General features: G+C 40.8%; 1 protein-coding gene across 9 annotated transcripts in view; it reads right to left on the reverse strand.

Moving 5' to 3' along the window:
- The window catches only part of DNMBP (dynamin binding protein), a 126,333-nt gene that overhangs the window by 47,486 nt on the left and 61,825 nt on the right, over positions 1 to 17,022 (reverse strand). The window contains exon 1 of one of the 9 annotated variants that reach the window (XM_027112297.1): positions 1,003 to 3,021. The exons of 7 other annotated variants lie outside the window; for them this stretch is intronic. In XM_027112297.1, coding sequence (XP_026968098.1) covers positions 1,003 to 2,170 — 1,168 coding nt within the window. In that variant the 5' untranslated portion in view covers positions 2,171 to 3,021. Of the gene's footprint in view, positions 1 to 1,002; positions 3,022 to 17,022 lie in introns of those variants that run through there. One more of the 9 variants, XM_027112298.1, reaches the window with a different exon arrangement.

Here is a 17,022-nt window from a genome sequence, read left to right on the forward strand (position 1 = left end):
CTGGATAAACCACTGGCAGTTCCAGGATCACACCAGGGACTTATGTTTTCAGTGGCCCCCACCACAAATCTAACCGGTGGGCCTATTCTGAAGGAGACCTGGATGAGAAAGCTTCACTTGGGAGGAAGGTGTGACATGGATTTTCCAGATTGTTCACATTTTCTGACTCTAATCCTTCTCCTCTCATCATATGCTGGACTCCCCCCAAACTGGCCAAAACCAGAAAGTCTGTTTGGCATGAGTATAACACATATTAAAAAAAAAAAAAAATTCAAGACTTAACAGGAACAACAAAATAAAATAAACATAGTTCATTTGAGACCTGGAGAAGAGAAGACAAACTGGCAAGAAAGAAAGAACCTCTAATGATAAAAGACTCTTAATATCCCCATTTTACAGATACCTTAGTTAAAGCTCAGTGAGATGAAGCCATCTGAATACCTAACATGTACAAAGCACCATGAAGAATATAAATAATCTTCTCATTTCCACAAGGGTTTTAGTGCTCACCATTCACTTAAGATTCCTGAATGTCAAGGAATGAACAAACTATAAAACAAGTTAAGTCTTCTAACCCCCTAATGTCTAAAGTGCAGGGATTGAGAGAAAGAACACACCAGGAAAATAAATTTTCACTTGGCGCCCTGGTAAAGGACTTGCCGTCTCCATAAGACAAACAAAAGATATTAAAGTAAAAAGGGAAAGATACCTGGGATTAGAGACCCTGACAAAAACCAAGAAAGGTAAAGGAGAGTTCCCATGACAACAGTCTGATTTTCAAAGCCATGTCACAAATTTACAGCACTATGCACGCTCTCGCTCTGTGATGTCCCACCCAGAAGAATTAAATCTCTAAGGCTGTTCTCACTCAAGATACACTTAATAAGAATTTTGGGGGCCAGGTTCCTTAAGTATACAAATGTACCCGGTGCCTGGTAGAACCATCACCCCTTTTATCTATGTCCAGGTCTTATCCTCTAAGAAGGCTGGCTGAGTTCATACCTTGGGCTCTCTTCCTGTTTTGCACAAATTCTGAGCATCTCAGGGTGCTGGGTGCTGTGCTGCGGAAGCGGCTATTCCTTTTCCAAGTCTCCGGGCCATTTAATTTTCTCTCTTCCTCTAAATGCCAGCTATTCTTCTCTAATGAATTGCCCCAAGGAATGCCACGATGATGTTCTCCTTGGTTGCCCCCGGTCCACTGATTCCGCAGACCCTCCGGGATGACCCTTCTGCTCCCAGGTGCCATCATTCCTTGTCTGTCAATGCCATTACACTCCAAAGTCTTCATTTGGTGGAGAGAATCTGTTCCTCTGTAATTCTGAAATTTATACTCACAGTTTGCAAATAGAGTATCAGAGCCTCTATTCTCCATATCAAAATTACTCTGATCCCCGGCATGAGTCTTCACTTTGAGATCGATTTTATCATTTTGATAAACATTCCTGTCCCTGTCACAGTATTTGACAAATTCATTACCTTCACTGACACCATTCAAGTCTGGGAAGTCCACAGACTGACCATTAGTATAATTCCCAGGAACATGATATAAATCATTGAGGTCTCTATAATAAAAATTAGTTTCTTTACAATCCTCAAGATTGTAATTAAAATTCCTGCGGTCTATATGCCGGTTTTGAGGTTGACCAAAATTCTCCACAGAATCATCCAGACCCCTGTAGCCAGTCCACTGTCCAGTTTCTTTAGAGTCCTCAGGATTATGATTCCGATTCTTACGATTTACACAGCCATTCGTCTCCCCACATCCTCCAGCTTTCCAGGTTACATCTGGGCTTCCTGCAAACCAATCATCCTTAGTCGCAGGGTTCAGATTCCCATAATCTACGTTTTCTGAATTCTTATAATCATTACAGCCTGGAGTCACACTTCCGTGGCGCATACAGTCCTTTCTACTTTCCTTTGATTCCTCATTGTCCATATAGCTTGGTTCACTCTGCTCAAAATCCCAGTATCCACAATGCCTTTTTCTGTAAGGTCGATTCTGCCCTGTGGCCTGGTATCTGGAATCCAAGTCACCTTCTCTGTAAAGTCCATCCAGCGCTGTAAGGTTCCTTTTCTGTAGACTTCTGCAATCTTCATACTCCCAGCTGGAGCTCCAGTGCCCTTTCTCCTCCAGTTCTCTTTCTTTCCTCATCTCATGGGTTTCACACATATTCACTGTGCTCAAAGACACACGCTTTATCACTCTCTTCCATGGACCTGGGTTGAACGGAGATGTGGACAGGTGCAGTGTAGCCTAAGCCTGAATCTGTCCTTCTTAAAGTGTCTTAAAATGTCTCCCAAAGCCCTTTAAACGTTCTTCTTCCTACTTCAGTTGGAGCAAGGGGAGATGTGAGGTTATTTCGACCTCAGGATCCAATCAGTGGGCTGCTCTATCTTTCCCCAGGGAGCCCAGAAGGTAATTAGTAACTAGCGTTCATGTGATTGGAGTTGGCAGCTTTGTTTGGTGTTTCCCTCAAGCTGGTCAAACTGGCTTGGCTGCTTTATGAGCTGAAGGTAAGAAGCATTTTTTTTTGCAGAAAACGCAGAGTGAAAGAGAAAGAGCCCCCTTTAAAAGCCCGAGGTAAGATCATGTAACAGTCTCATCTGCCTCTTTAATCCTTTAGTAATCAATCAGGGGTACGAATAAATGCTTTCATGTGCAGCTCAAACGGGACCTCCACTACCTGTCCTCCCAGTCTGGCTTTCTACTCTCCTTGGACATCTGAAACTCTTCGGGATTCCCCTTCCCTTTAGTCAGCGGCAGGACTCTTCCGCCTTTGAGAGCTTTGCTTTTATGGGATTCAGGTTACCCATTAGTGTATACTCAAATCACAAGCTGTTCCAGCTCCTGTCTGCAGACACACTGGCTTATCCCACTCAGGAAAGAAAAAGTACGTCTTTTATTCTGATCTGGTGTATGGAATTTTATAGTGTAAAGACTCTTTCCCAGAGGAATACAGTTATATATGCTTTCACACTTTCCTTGATACTTGTCATGCCAGAGAAGCATCAAAACCATTCATCTCCTAAATCTCTTTCCTATCTAATTCATATAGCATATTTAGGAACTGGAGAATGAGGTTGGAAATCAGAAAGGTGGGTATAAAAATACCATTATGAATTCATCAAACATTAGATTATTTTATGTGAAGCACTGTGGAAGAGAAAAGGATGAAGTTGGTCTCTGTCTCTTACCATGCAGGAGCAACACACTATAAAGTAAGATTGCATGTGAAAAGTGCTTTGACAAACACAAATGGCAATGGCAACAAAGCAGAAGTCCCTGGTAGGACAACTGGAGGTTTCATGGAAGTGGTAGCATTTGAGCTGTGCCTTCAAGCATAAGCAGGGTTTCCAAAGACTTTCCACATATGGAGAACTAGGTAATGGGGAACACTCTGAAGAATAAGTAACAGGGATCATGCTGGAGGGGTAGGTTGCAGCAGATCCCAAGGGACTCGAATGCCACTTATTTTATTCAATGGATAATAAAGAGTCACTGAAGGTTTCTGAATAGGGGAGTGACATGCTAAGAGAGTCTTTAGTAAGATTACTCTTTTAGCTATCTGGTCATCTATCAAGTATCCTTGAACTTTTATCTAATCCCTATTTGTGAAACAATGTAAGTACCCTAAGGAGACCAGGGTTATATGCTTTATCAATAATGAGATGTTGGTCTTCCCTGGTGGCGCAGTGGTTGGGAGTCTGCCTGCCAATGCAGGGGACGCGGGTTCGAGCCCTGGTCCGGGAGGTTTCCACATGCCGCCGAGTGACTAGCCCGTGTGCCACAACTGCTGAGCCTGCGTGCCACAACTAATGAAGCCCGCGCAGCTGGAGCCCGTGCTCCGCAACGGGAGAGGCCACCATAGTGAGAGGCCCGCACGCTGCAGCGAGGAGTAGCCCCTGCTCGCTGCAACTAGAGAAAGCCCGTGCACAGCAACGAAGACCTAATGCAGCCAAAAAAAAAAATAATAATAATAATAATAATGAGATGTTTACTCTTGGGTAAACCACTTATTCTCTCTGGGACTCAACCAACCCATCTATAAAATGAGGCAGCTGGCCTCAATGACATCATTGATTCCTCCAGTTTTAAAAATCCATGCTTCTATTTTCCTCGCAACTCCTTTTTCCTTTCCTCAAATACCTAATGTGCTGTTACACACCTTTTAGGTTCTACACTAATAGTTACTGAATGAACCTCTAGATTGTTAAATCTGATTTTCATGCAAAGGTTTTTGTTCCATAGTTCTGTTGCAGTAGTAGCAACAGCCCTGGCAGCTGCCGTGTTGTCAAGTGTGTATTAAGTGCCAGGATCAGGATGAGGGGCTAGGAAGTTGATATAAATGCTTTTTGATCTTCACTAACTGTAAGGAGGATATTATGTTATCTTTATTTTACCACAGATAAAGAACCTCTGAGACTTTGAAAAACCTGTCCAAGATCACATAAACTAGTACAAGGAGGGGCCATAATTTGAACCCAGATCTGTCTGACTTCACGGCACTAGGCTCAGAGGAGTATCTCAAAAACATAGGAAAGCCTTAATTTCCCTCAAACCAAGTAAACAAACAAGTACACTCTATCATGGTCTAATTCAGGGGTGGACCACTGCCGAGGCAAGTGTGCACACACTTCGCCCCACACTGCCATTCCCTCTTTGTCTCCAGTCCTGGCCTACTTCCACCCTGCCCCAGTGCTGAACCTCACCACCCAACCGCGATGAGCACTTGTACCAGCACATTACAGAAAGACTGTCCAGTATCGGCCGGCTCAATAATCTAAAACCTACTGCCTAAACCCAATAAAGACTGTGGTCTGGTTCACAAACCAACAGGATGACAACATAATTTGGGAGGACAGCTTTGACTATGAGTTATACAGAGGAACAGCGTAAAAGAGGGCACATAGGAGGGGGAATTAGGACAGCTAGCTTCTAGAAGTTCAATTTCTGCTAATAACCAGTTTGTAGCTATGCTTAACCTCTGGCTGTCAGTTTTCTTAGTGTAAAATGAAGAAGTTAATAGTTTCTCTGCCACTTTAAATCTAAAATTCTATGATCTTACTTATTTCTAAGTTAAAAATAAAGATTTATCTTTCCCTAACTGTTATGGAAAACAGAGTTTCCTTTGGCAACTTAAAGTCTTTGATAAAGCTAGCATGATAAGAAACACACCTAGTAAATCGACCAAGAGAACAGATAAAAAGAGGATAAATTACAGGTAAGAAGGATACTAGTTATAAAAATAATCCAGTAGTAAAAGTTACACAAAGGTAAAAAGAAATGATCTTTGGATGAGTGGAGAGTGAAGAGCTGGTTATAATATGGAGCTCCCCTCTCCCCACCTCACCCCCTCTTCTCTTTTTCTAAGCCCTACTGCCTGTGGGACTTTAAAGATATAGTCTGTATAAAAATGTAAACTGCCTCAGGTTTGCCTCATTACTGAGACCCAGAACTAATCAAAAGCTGTGAATGGGTTGCACTTTTCATGTGATAAATCTGTGTGCAAAGAAATGTGGCCCAAGGGAATGAGGAGATAACAGAGAAATAACTTTCTTATTTTTCTCAGTCCTAGTCCTACTGGTGAAATACAACTTTGTAGATAGTTATCTTCCCTTTCACTTGAAACAACAGTCACATTCCACAGGCCCTCTTCAAAAGCCCTGAGCAGTACTCTGCCACGATGTTTGTTACTGGTTACTATAGGGTGGGTGATCAGCTACAATGACCATCCCTGGATAGAAATTCTCCGAACATAATGCTAGAAGCGAAGGTGGGGCAGCAGGATTTGAAGGATGAGAGAAAAGAGGCAGAAAGTAGAGGAAAGGTAAAGGAACAAAAGGGAGGAGACAGTAAAAATAAATAAATCAATCTAGTAAGAACAGGTAATTACCTAAACTTTTCACAGTATCTCTGTAACTGCCCACGTGGTTCCTCCAGCCTGATGATCAATTCCTCCTCACTTTCTAAGACTCTGCCCCAGTGACGCTCTCTGATTCCCATAGTTCTTGCTATTTTCCAGAGCACCATGCAAATATCCCTCTCATCTTACCTGTTACTTTATTATACTTGTTTACCTCCTTTTATTACACTGAAAGCTTGAGGGCAAGGACCAAGTCCAATCTCCAGCACAGCTCTGTACGTGGGGCACAAGAGGTACTCCCATGTTTAATGAGTTGATGGTGGTCATATTTATTGGGCACATGCTAGATGCGAGGCAGAGGGCAGGAGAGCTTACAAGTTAAAAGCACAGGCTGTGCTTTTTTTTTGAATCCTGACTCTGCCACTAACTAGCTGTATAATCTTGGGAAAGTTACTTAAGCTCTCTAAGCCTGTTTCTTCATCTTTTCACCATCAAATCTACCATCCTACCTGCATCTGTACCCATCTGCTCTGCTTTCCCTCTTGTTAGAATGGAAGAACTGTCTCTGCTCTGATAACAGGCCAATCTCTCTCTCTGTTGGTTCACTGATCCACTCCCTCCTGACCCCTCAAAGACTTTGTTTCGGCAATTAGGCCCTCCCTCTCCTGCACTTCAGTGTGCCCCCTCTAACCATCAGTCTCATGAGCCTATGAATGTTTCCTATCTTTTTAAAAATTTTATTATTTATGGCTGCATTGGGTCTTCGTTGCTACACACAGGCTTTCTCTAGTTGCGGTGAGCGGGGGCTACTCTTCGTTGCGGTGCGCGGGCTTCTCATTGTGGTGGCTTCTCTTGCTGTGGAGCACAGGCTCTAGGAACGCGGGCTTCAGTAGTTGTGGCACGCGGGCTCAGTAGTTGTGGCTTGCAGGCTCTAGAGCACAGGCTCAGTAGTTGTGGCGCACGGGTTTAGTTGTTCCGCGGCACGTGGGATCTTCCCAGACCAGGGCTCAAACCCGTGTCCCCAGCACTGGCAGGCGGATTCTTAACCACTGTGCCACCAGGGAAGTCCTGTTTCCCATCTTACAAAGAACTTCTGCTTTGAAAGACTTGAGCAAGCCAAATACTCAATGCCTCTATTTCCTTACCTCTCACTCTATCTTTAATCCATTCCAATAAGGCTTTTATCCCTTTGTTATCACTTTACTGAAACTGCCCTTGACAAGGTCATCCAATCCAATGGTCATTTCTGAGACTTCATCTTACTTGGCTTCTCAGTAGCTTTTGGACAGAGTCACTTCCTCTTTCCTGAAGCTCTTCCTTCACTTAACTGGCTGCTCCTTTTCCTTTGCTAGTTCATCTCCCTTGTCTTCCACATTCCCAACATTGGCTGCCCCAGGTCTTTTCCTTTGTACCCAGTTACCTAGCACACAGAAGGAATTCAAGAAATTCCTTGACTAGGAATGTGGTTTCCACTCTTAGTGCAGCTGCCTCTCAGCCTAAGGGTTAATTAGGAGGAGCTGTAAAGAAGACCCTATCATTAAGGTTAAAGTAACTTGAGGGATCTCAATACAGCAACAGCCTCCAGCTAAGTGGGAAGAGGGTCTGGAAATGAGGGAGAAGACAGATACTTAAGATCAAAAAGTAAGTTCCCCAGTAAAGGAAGAGACTGTGGACTAATGAAAAGACAACTGACTGGGACAGGGGAAGGCAGAAACAGAGAAAAGAGTCTGAGAGCACTGTAAAAAGAAAAATAAAGACTGCAATACAGGAAAATAAGAGGTGTTGGGGGGATCTGATATACTTTGAAGGATGTTCTAAATGGACAGGGCTGTGAGAAGCATTCAAGATGTTTTAGAGTTTAAACCTTATGATGCACTTAAAGGTGAGTTAGGTGAGGGTTCAAATAGAGAAACTGGAAACCGTGAGCAGCTTGGGGATGTTACTAGTATGAATGAGTAAACACTTTGGAAACTTAAGTAACTTCATGATAAGCCAACAGTCAGAAGTATATCTGGGGCTTCCCTGGTGGCGCAGCGGTTGAGAGTCCACCTGCCGATGCAGGGGACATGGGTTCGTGCCCCGGTCCGGGAAGATCCCACATGCCACGGAGCGGCTGGGCCTGTGAGCCATGGCTGCTGAGCCTGCGTGTCCGGAGCCTGTGCTCGGCAACGGGAGAGGCCACAACAGTGAGAGGGGCCCACGTACCACAAAAAAAGTATATCTGTGAGGAAGGATTAAATATTTTAAAAATATATATGTCAATACATACATATATGCTCTTAAATCCACAGATATATGTAATTTAGCAAATAGTTTTCAACCAATCAGAGTACTAAAAATGTTACTGTTGGCATAAATTATTTTGGAAGTAAGTTGGCAAGAGTCAGTTGGGATCCTTCCACCTTGAGCACTTGTAGATCTGAGTTTTCCAACTGTTGCTTCCTACCACCCACTCTCAGAGGTCAAGCAATCCCTCCTTACGTCAAAACACGCTGCCACTTCGCTGTGGCACAGTGAGAATGTACATAAAGCTGTACAGTGAAACCCACCTGAATCTGAATCTGGCTCTCCCACTTACCAACTGTGAGACTTTCGGCAAACCTCAGTTTTCTCATCTGTCAGCTGTGGACAATTTGGGGAACTGGAAAAAGTGTATAAAAGCACCTAGCACATTGTTTGACAAAGTATAAGCACTCAATTATTTATAATTGCTGTCATCATCCTACTCTTTCCGTTCCTATCTTTCAGACAGCTCACTCCCTGGGCCTCTTCTCTTTTTCTCTATCTATACTTTTTTTGTTTTTTTAAGTAATCTCATTAAATGTCATGACTTTAAATAATGTCTATGTGCTGAAAGAATTTGTCTATGTGCTGTCAAAATTCATTTGTCCCAAATTTATGTCTCCAGGCCTAACTCCTCTGAACTCTGGCCTGTGTATCAAATTGTTCGGTTGACCTCTGCCTTGTCCCACCTCCCCCACCAACCAGCGTCTCCTGCACTCTTCACTATTAATTGAGAAATTACTGGCAACTCCAGTCCTTCCAGTTGCTCAATCTCAGGGTCATCCTCATCTCTTTCACCTCACATCCAATCCACCAGCAAGTCCTACTGACTCCAACTCAAATATACCTTATATATGATGCTCAAAATAACTAAGCACTTCTCCTCAACCCCACTCTGCCATCCTGGTGCAAGCTACCATCACCTCTTGCCTGGATCATTACAGTAGCCTCCTAACTGGTCTCTCTGCCTCTGCACTTCTGTATTTTCTCAACGCCACAGACAGAGTGACTCTGTAAAGTTCTAAGATCATGTTGCTCCCCTGCTCAGAACCTTCCTGGGGCTTCTCGTCTTACTCCGAATGATGGGCTACAAAGCCCATGCCTTTGCTCTAGTTGAACTGGCCTCCTTGCTATTCCTCAAACAACAGGCACACTCTTATACTTGCTGCTCTAGCTGCCTGAAATAATCTCCCCCACCCCCAAAATGGTTTGGCTGGCTTCCTACAATCATTCAGATCTTCACTCAAAAGTCACTTTCCTGATTCCATAGGTTCTTTTGCCTCCTAATAATACGCATATTTTTACTTATTGTTTGTCTCTCCCCATGGGGGCAGAGATCGCGGCTATAACTCTAGAACGCTGCCTGGAATACAGCAGGAGCTCAACAGTATTTATTGAATAAATGACTGCCCCAGAGTTTTTCATCTTTGGGGTCTTGCTACATCTGGTAAAGTGAACAGTAGTAGTCAACACGCTCAGGTAGCCAGTGGCAGCAGGAATGCCTGTGGCTGAGGCAGGAGGCTAGCTAGAGGCAGGTCCTCTCACTAAGTGCTACAAAGCCTGGGTGAAATCTGAAACCCATACTTGAAGTCCCTGGAGCTATTCCAGTTTCTCCACCCCTCTGCCTGGAGCTGAGGTGAAGAAATGTTCACAAAGCCACACTACAAACTGCAAAGACTAGTGCGTCACGGGCTAATTATAAGTTAACCATTCCTAGCTACGGTTCTTGACATACATTAAACCCTGTCTGCTAAAAGGAAAACTAGCTTCTGTCCTGAATCATCATGGACTCTGAATGGCTTCTGACTATGGTTGCTGTTTTATGGATTTATATACCAAGATAAAATCCATTACGAGTAACTGAGCTAATTTTTACTGAGCCAACACCCTGAACTAGATGTTACAAAAGCCGAGGATATTGGGTTTTTTCTTATGTACTGACAAACTAGAAAGAAAAATCATTATTTCTTTTACATGAACTTTTATATCTTAAAAGACCACGAAACGTTTTACCTTTTAAACTCTATTACCTTTTACTAGTTTGGGAAAGAATTCTTATACCTGAGGCATTCCAAGGAGTCTTCAGAATAATAAATTGCTTCTGTATGTAGAAAAACCATACCTTCAATTTTAAAAAATCTGTCTGGAATATTATGTATCACTTCAGTGTAAAGATGTTATTATTCCATATCAGTCATTCTCCAACTGGTTAACCTAATGGCTCTCTTTAGTGGACCTTAGATCTCACCTAATATCTTGGTTACTTTCATTTCATTACTAACATTTCAGGAAAATGTTACTTTCCTGAAAAACATTCTGATTTGATGTGCAACAGTCATTTAAAATTCAAATTAAAAATTACCCCGAGTGTCTCTGGCCAACCTTCTTCCTGGCATTACCTTAAGGGGAGACGTTTAGGAGCAAGGTTCCTGATGCGGAAGAGGCTGACTCTACAATTTACCAACCACTGCACTGATTTAGAACAACAGGGTCTTGGCCCACACAGAAATTAACTATGGCCATAATTCAAAGGCAGCAAGACAGAGAGACAGTGTGATTAAATACAGAGGTCAATATCAGTATGATCACTAGAGTTTCAAAGATACACAAATATGAATGATACTATGACTATATCCTTTTTATTAATCAGTGTATAGCCAGTGCCTGGGTCATACTATGTGCTGAAGAAATGTTTGCTGAGTAAAGAAATGAATGTACAACCCTGACTGTCCAATTCAGGCATGTGAACCTCTCCTCGAGGTAGAAAAGGACTATGATATGCTAAAATGAGATTCTCTCAGGGCCACAGGATGTAGTTCTAATAAGGGCTTCTAAAAGTAACTTGTACTGGTAAATCTGAAAAGTCTGTGGACTAACGCTGAATGTTTCTACTGCTTCAGAAGCCAAACTATTTATCAGATTTGAAGGTATCATTTTTGGTTTTGTTTTTGTTTTGTCCATGCCCCGCAGCTTGCGGGATCTCAGTTCCCTGACCAGGGATTAAACCCAGGCCATGGCGGTGAAAGCCCGGAATCCTAACCGCTAGGCCACCAGGGAACTCAATTATTATTATATGCTTAAATTATTAAGCAATTTATTATTCTGAAGACTCCTTGGAATGCCTCAGGTATAAGAATTCTTTCCCAAACTAGTAAGGTACTGTGTTTTAGATATGGACTTCTACTTGTTAATTAGCAACGCATCTGACCAGAAGCTCCTGGAAGGCAGACAACACATCTATGTTTATTACTATATACGCTGCCCTTAACACAGTGCCTGGCACATGGTAAAAACTTAACCAACATTTGCTGGATGAATGAGTGACTGACTCGATAGCATCCTGAAGCCTACAATGACATATCATCCCCAACACACTATCCTCACAAATGCCTCCTAGCATTCTACCCTGACTCTACATGATAATTCCAGACTTAAAACTCCTAATTCTCAGACACAGCCAAACACTAGCTTATCTAAAACTACTAATAAAGGACTTTCTATTTCCAATAATTGACGTTTAGGCCAACCATCTCACAGAAAGAAAGCTTAAAAAGTTAGACGAACTATTTAAAAATCTTAAAACTATCATCAATGATAAGACCGTAGAGTACAGGCCAAAACCAAAAGGAAAACTAGAATCCAGAGGGGTAAATAACCACAGAAACTACAATGCCCTGGGGCATCTACCAGTCCCAGAAAACTCAGCTTTTGTTCCAATGGCCCTCTGAGGAGAAGAGGTTGATAACCCAAAGCCCAAGGCAAGGTAAGGAGTCTAAAAGGAGACCTTTTCTATAAATAAGCTAAGATTCCAGAGACTCCTGAGAGAGAATCAGAACTGGACCAGCCCTCCTGCAAAATTACATCTCGGGCTCTAATACCTTCACCGTCCAAGGTACTTTAAGCCTTGAAATTAGTTTAAGGTGGAGGTGGACTCAGAATGATATCGTTTCCACGTGGGAATTCCTCCTCAGCGTTGCTTAGGGAATTTATATTACGATAATATTTATATAATTTATATTACGATCTTACAATTTCTGAATCGTAAGAAAAAATCAGCGGAGAAATCTGGAAAAAAAAGGAGAAAATACTATAACTCTCTGTGAGAATAAAGCTTAACAATAAATGTAGAGACATTACTGGTCTCATTACTGGTAGAAAGAATCTACCAGTGTCAAGTTGAAAGCAAGAGCAGAAAATACTGACCCACAGAGTAAAGATTAAGGTTGACCGGGACAAAACTACATAGGAGAAAAGTGACTAGGACCTAATCAGTTAGTATTGCTTGTAACTGTTGCTATGTTATGAATGTGTTTATAAAGCACGTGTGTTCATGGCCCTGTGCGCTAACAGTGAGTCACTCTTGCAAATAAAATAAATACTAATAAGGGGCTTCCCTGGTGGCGCAGTGGTTGAGAGTCCGCCTGCCGATGCAGGGGACAGGGGTTCATGGCCCGGTCCGGGAAGATCCCACATGCCGTGGAGCGGCTGGGCCCGTGAGCTACGGCCGCTAAGCCTGCGCATCCGGAGCAACGGGAGAGGCCACACAGTGAGAGGCCCGCGTACAGCAAAAATAAATAAAAATAAAAAATAAATAAATACTAATAAGCGTATTTGCACAGTATATTTTATATAAACCTTGTAAGTGATGGTCCAAGAAATATCAAATTTTAGAAGTAAAATAAGTCCTTAAATTGGCAATTCTGACACATGATTCTGTGTAGCACTGAATCTTGCTCAGAGGCAAATGTTCCATTATTTTAATACTACTCAAAAATGTTTGCTCAGTGTTTTCCAGTGTTTGTATTTGCTATAGGCTATAGTTCTTTGTAAGTATTTTAACAAGAGAAATGCAGAGAAGATGTGAATATTAAATATTGAATCATTATGCTGTATTACCTGAAATTAACATCATATTGTATGTTAATTATTTCAATTAAAAAAATTTTCAAAGATGTGAATGTTGTCATAAATTTATTGTCTAAAATTTGAATTAGCAAAACAATATTGATTCCAATGGCAAAGTCAAAATCAGGGCAAGTAGACAAAATATTTTCACTGTTAAAAAAGAACATAAGCACACATATGTATAACTGAATCACTTTGCTGTACGGCAGAAATTAACACAACACTGTAAATCACCTACACTTCATTAAAATTTTAAAAAAAGAAATATTCAATGCAAATAGTTGCTAGAAAATAAAAAAAGAAAACCTGTCTGTAAAAAAAAAAAAAGAAAGATTATGAGCTTATGCAAAGCAACATGTACCCTAATGGCCCCACCTGAAGATGTTTTTGGATACATTCTTAACACTCAACCAACATCAAAGGAAACTTTTTTCTATGTCTGGAATATTAGTCACAAAACAAAGATCAATCCCATCAGACAGGGCAACTAATACTTTGTGTATTTAAAATTTTGTTTTAAAAATCACTTTAAATACTAAATATTTGTGGTATGATTTTACAGTTTTTAAATTATTTTTATTTAACATTTATTTTGTTAATATTCCCTTATTTTAATGTTTTATATTATCAGATGTCTAGTATCATGTTAATTTTCTAATTTTGATAAATATTTTTGAGTTATGTAAGATATTAGGGTTAAGGGAACTCTACTATTTCTGCAACTTCTCTATAAATCCAAAATTATTTTAAAGTAAAAAGTAAAAAAATAGGGACTTCCCTGGTGGTGCAGTGGTTAAGAATTCGCCTGCCAATGCAGGGGACACGGGTTCGAGCCCTGGGCAGGGAAGATCCCACGTGCCACAGAGCAACTAAGCCTGTGCGCCACAACTACTGAGCCTGCGCTCTGGAGCCCACAAGCCACAACTACTGAAGCCTGCGGCGCCTAGAGCCCATGCTCTGCAACAAGAGAAGCCACTGCAATGAGAAGCCCGCGCACCGCAACGAAGAGTAGCCCCCGCTCGCTGCAACTATAGAAAGCCCTCGCGCAGCAACAAAGACCCAACGCAGCCAAAAATAAATAAATAAAATTTTTTAAAAAAAGTAAAAAATATTTCAAAGTTAATTATCAGGTAGAGAATAATTTTACATGTCATTAAAATATATAATCTCATAATATTTTGGTTCATAATAATAAAAAATTATGCATTTATTTCATATATATGTGTATATATACATAAAATCTCTGAAACTTTTAGTATAATCCTAACACAGGAAAATTGCTCACTGTTGATTATTACATACATTACTGTTATTACTTAAGAACACGTAAATAACAGTTTTTTTTAAAATACAGAATAATTTATAATTTCAGGAATTCCAATTTCTTGTTCCTGAATCTCAAAGATTACTATCCTTCAGGAATTGGGAAACATTAGCTGACCAGAAGCAGCTGACAGAAAGAAGTGCAAATCCTCTCTGGAGACAGGTGCCTTCATCTCCAGTCTTAATGTTTTCTAAATACTATGACTAGCACACAGTAAAAGGTAACCAGACACACAAGGAGTCTAGACCACATGAATGAGAACCATGACACCAAAAACAGTCCCACTAAGACTTAATATCTTGGAATTATCATATGCAGACTATAAAATAACTATTCTTACCATAGGTAAAGAAAATAAAAAACAAGCTGAAAGATACCTACAGGAAACAGGAAACTATAAAAGGTAACATATCAGATTTGAAAAAAAAATACAGCTTCTAGGAAATGAGTCCTCATGACGTAGTAATTCCAGAGTTTTAAGGAGCAATATGAAGAACAGTATAAAGGCTATATATATTTAAGTGTGAGCTATATGTAAATCTATATACCATCCTATACTTAAATTGAATCCATTCAATGTATTCCCTGTTGATCTAACTAGATTCACACTTATATGCATAAGGTGGAGCTGAATGTAAACCAAACCGTCACGTGTATCCTGCTCTAAAACCACCAAGCACAAACCAGAGCCCTCAGTTGACTACAGTTCAAATAAATAAAGCCATACCCTTTCTTCTTATACTTAAGTCTTGCAATTAGAAGTGCTTCTTAATTATATTTCTTCTAATTTCTCAAACCCCTATTAAATGCCTATCACATGATAAGCATAGCTAGGCATTTGTCCATACATTTTCTTATTTAAAAAAAGAAGAAAAAAAAAAAGAAAAGGAAGGAGGAGCAATAGCTACAATAAAGAACCTAATTTTGGGTCTGGCACAGCACTGGACTATTTTGCTACCATTGACTGTGTCTGACAAGGGGACCAGCATCTCAGCACTGACAGTCCTTAGCTCTCCAGTAGTCCAAGTTCAAAGTAACAATGGAGGAAGGAGATCTTTGAAAGTTCTGGAAGGTAGAGCAGAAACTTCAACTTCATTCAGTTAAACTAAATTCACCAAGTATTTACTGAGTCTACTACCTGTTGGACACTATACCAGGTGTGTGGGAAATGACAAACCAACTAATGTACAGTATCTGTCTTTTCATTAGGCTTAAAATTTTCATCGAGAGGCATATAAACAACTAAATATAATATCAATCAGGATTAGATAAATACTGTATCAAAAGTTCTTTAAATCTTATGCCTTAAATTTCAAGGTTAGAGATTGTATGGGACTGGATTGGAGGGGTAAAGCCTGGTGCTCAAACTGATTAATTCTGCCTCTTTCAAGGGACTTCTTGTATTGCTGGATACACTTTTTATGAAGACAGAAAAAGATGACCTTAAGAGGAACTGTCAGTGATTGCAAGAAATAAGTAATTTCATCATACTAGCAATTGATACAAATAATACACCTATTGAAAAGCAATCAAGTCAATATTAATACAGCCAATGCTGTATTTGGTGAATGCAAATAAAGAACAGTTTCCTGATTAAGACTATACCCATTAAACTTTTAGAACTTAAAAAAAACCCCAAAACATAGTAAGAACACCAGCTGAATTATTAGTCCTGAAAAAGAAGGTCAATTGAATAAAAAAGAATACCAATTTCATCCCTCAGTACCAGTCCATTACTCCATATAGTCCTTTAAAAACACTGCACACTGTTTTTATGCATAGAAGACATAATATTTCTCTGGAACACTACTAATTCTAATAAGTATCATTATTGAGAAATTTTTGCTACCTGGAATTTGGGAGAGTTTTGTTCTGTCACCTGTATGTCTAATGCAAGAACAGTTTACAAGTATATCTCAAAACTTGTATGTATGGAAGGTGATGGAGAATCTGGGGCTTGCTATGTCTTTGAGGATGTAGCGCTGAGCCAAAGTTCCCTCAGGATCCCTTTTCAGGCACTCTGAAATCGTCAAGGCATCTGGCATTCCCCAAGAGTTCAGATACTCATATTAAATGAACACCCTCTTGAGGACATGTCTAGGTGCTCACCCTCGTGCTTTACCTTGAGAGCAAATGTCACCACTGTCCTGTTGAGCACAAATGACCCAGGGGCCCAGTGATCTGGCTGGTCCCTAATTCATCACCCTGCATGTGCTCCAGGACATCCTCCCGGGCCATGCCTCTGAGTTTGGAGTTCCCGCAGAACTGTGTCCACTTGCACAGCAATTCTTGCCTGAGCATATTTTAGACAGAGGTTTCCTCTCTTTCTGTAATCCGTCTGCTCTCCATCTTTCAGAAAGTTACTCGACTTCTGGCCTTCTGATAATACTCTTTCTTCTTGGAATTTATTATTTTTTTTTCATTCACTTTTAGAGATCTAAAGGACAAGGGGAAGTTGGTATGTGTACTTGGTCTGCCATCTTGATTTAGTCTCTCTGGGCCACCATTACCTTGTTTTTATTTATTAGGATCCTGCAACTCCTAGATCCACAGAGTGCTTTTTATTATTGACTTTCCTAAGGACATGTAGGTTCAGAGCTCTCTGGCACGCATGCCAAAGGGCATGCAGTCATGCTCTCCTCAGGC

Source organism: Aethalodelphis obliquidens, unplaced genomic scaffold, assembly GCF_003676395.1.
Source record: "Aethalodelphis obliquidens isolate GAN/ISIS:26980383/991018 unplaced genomic scaffold, ASM367639v1 scaffold11, whole genome shotgun sequence".
NCBI lineage: Eukaryota > Metazoa > Chordata > Mammalia > Artiodactyla > Delphinidae > Aethalodelphis > Aethalodelphis obliquidens.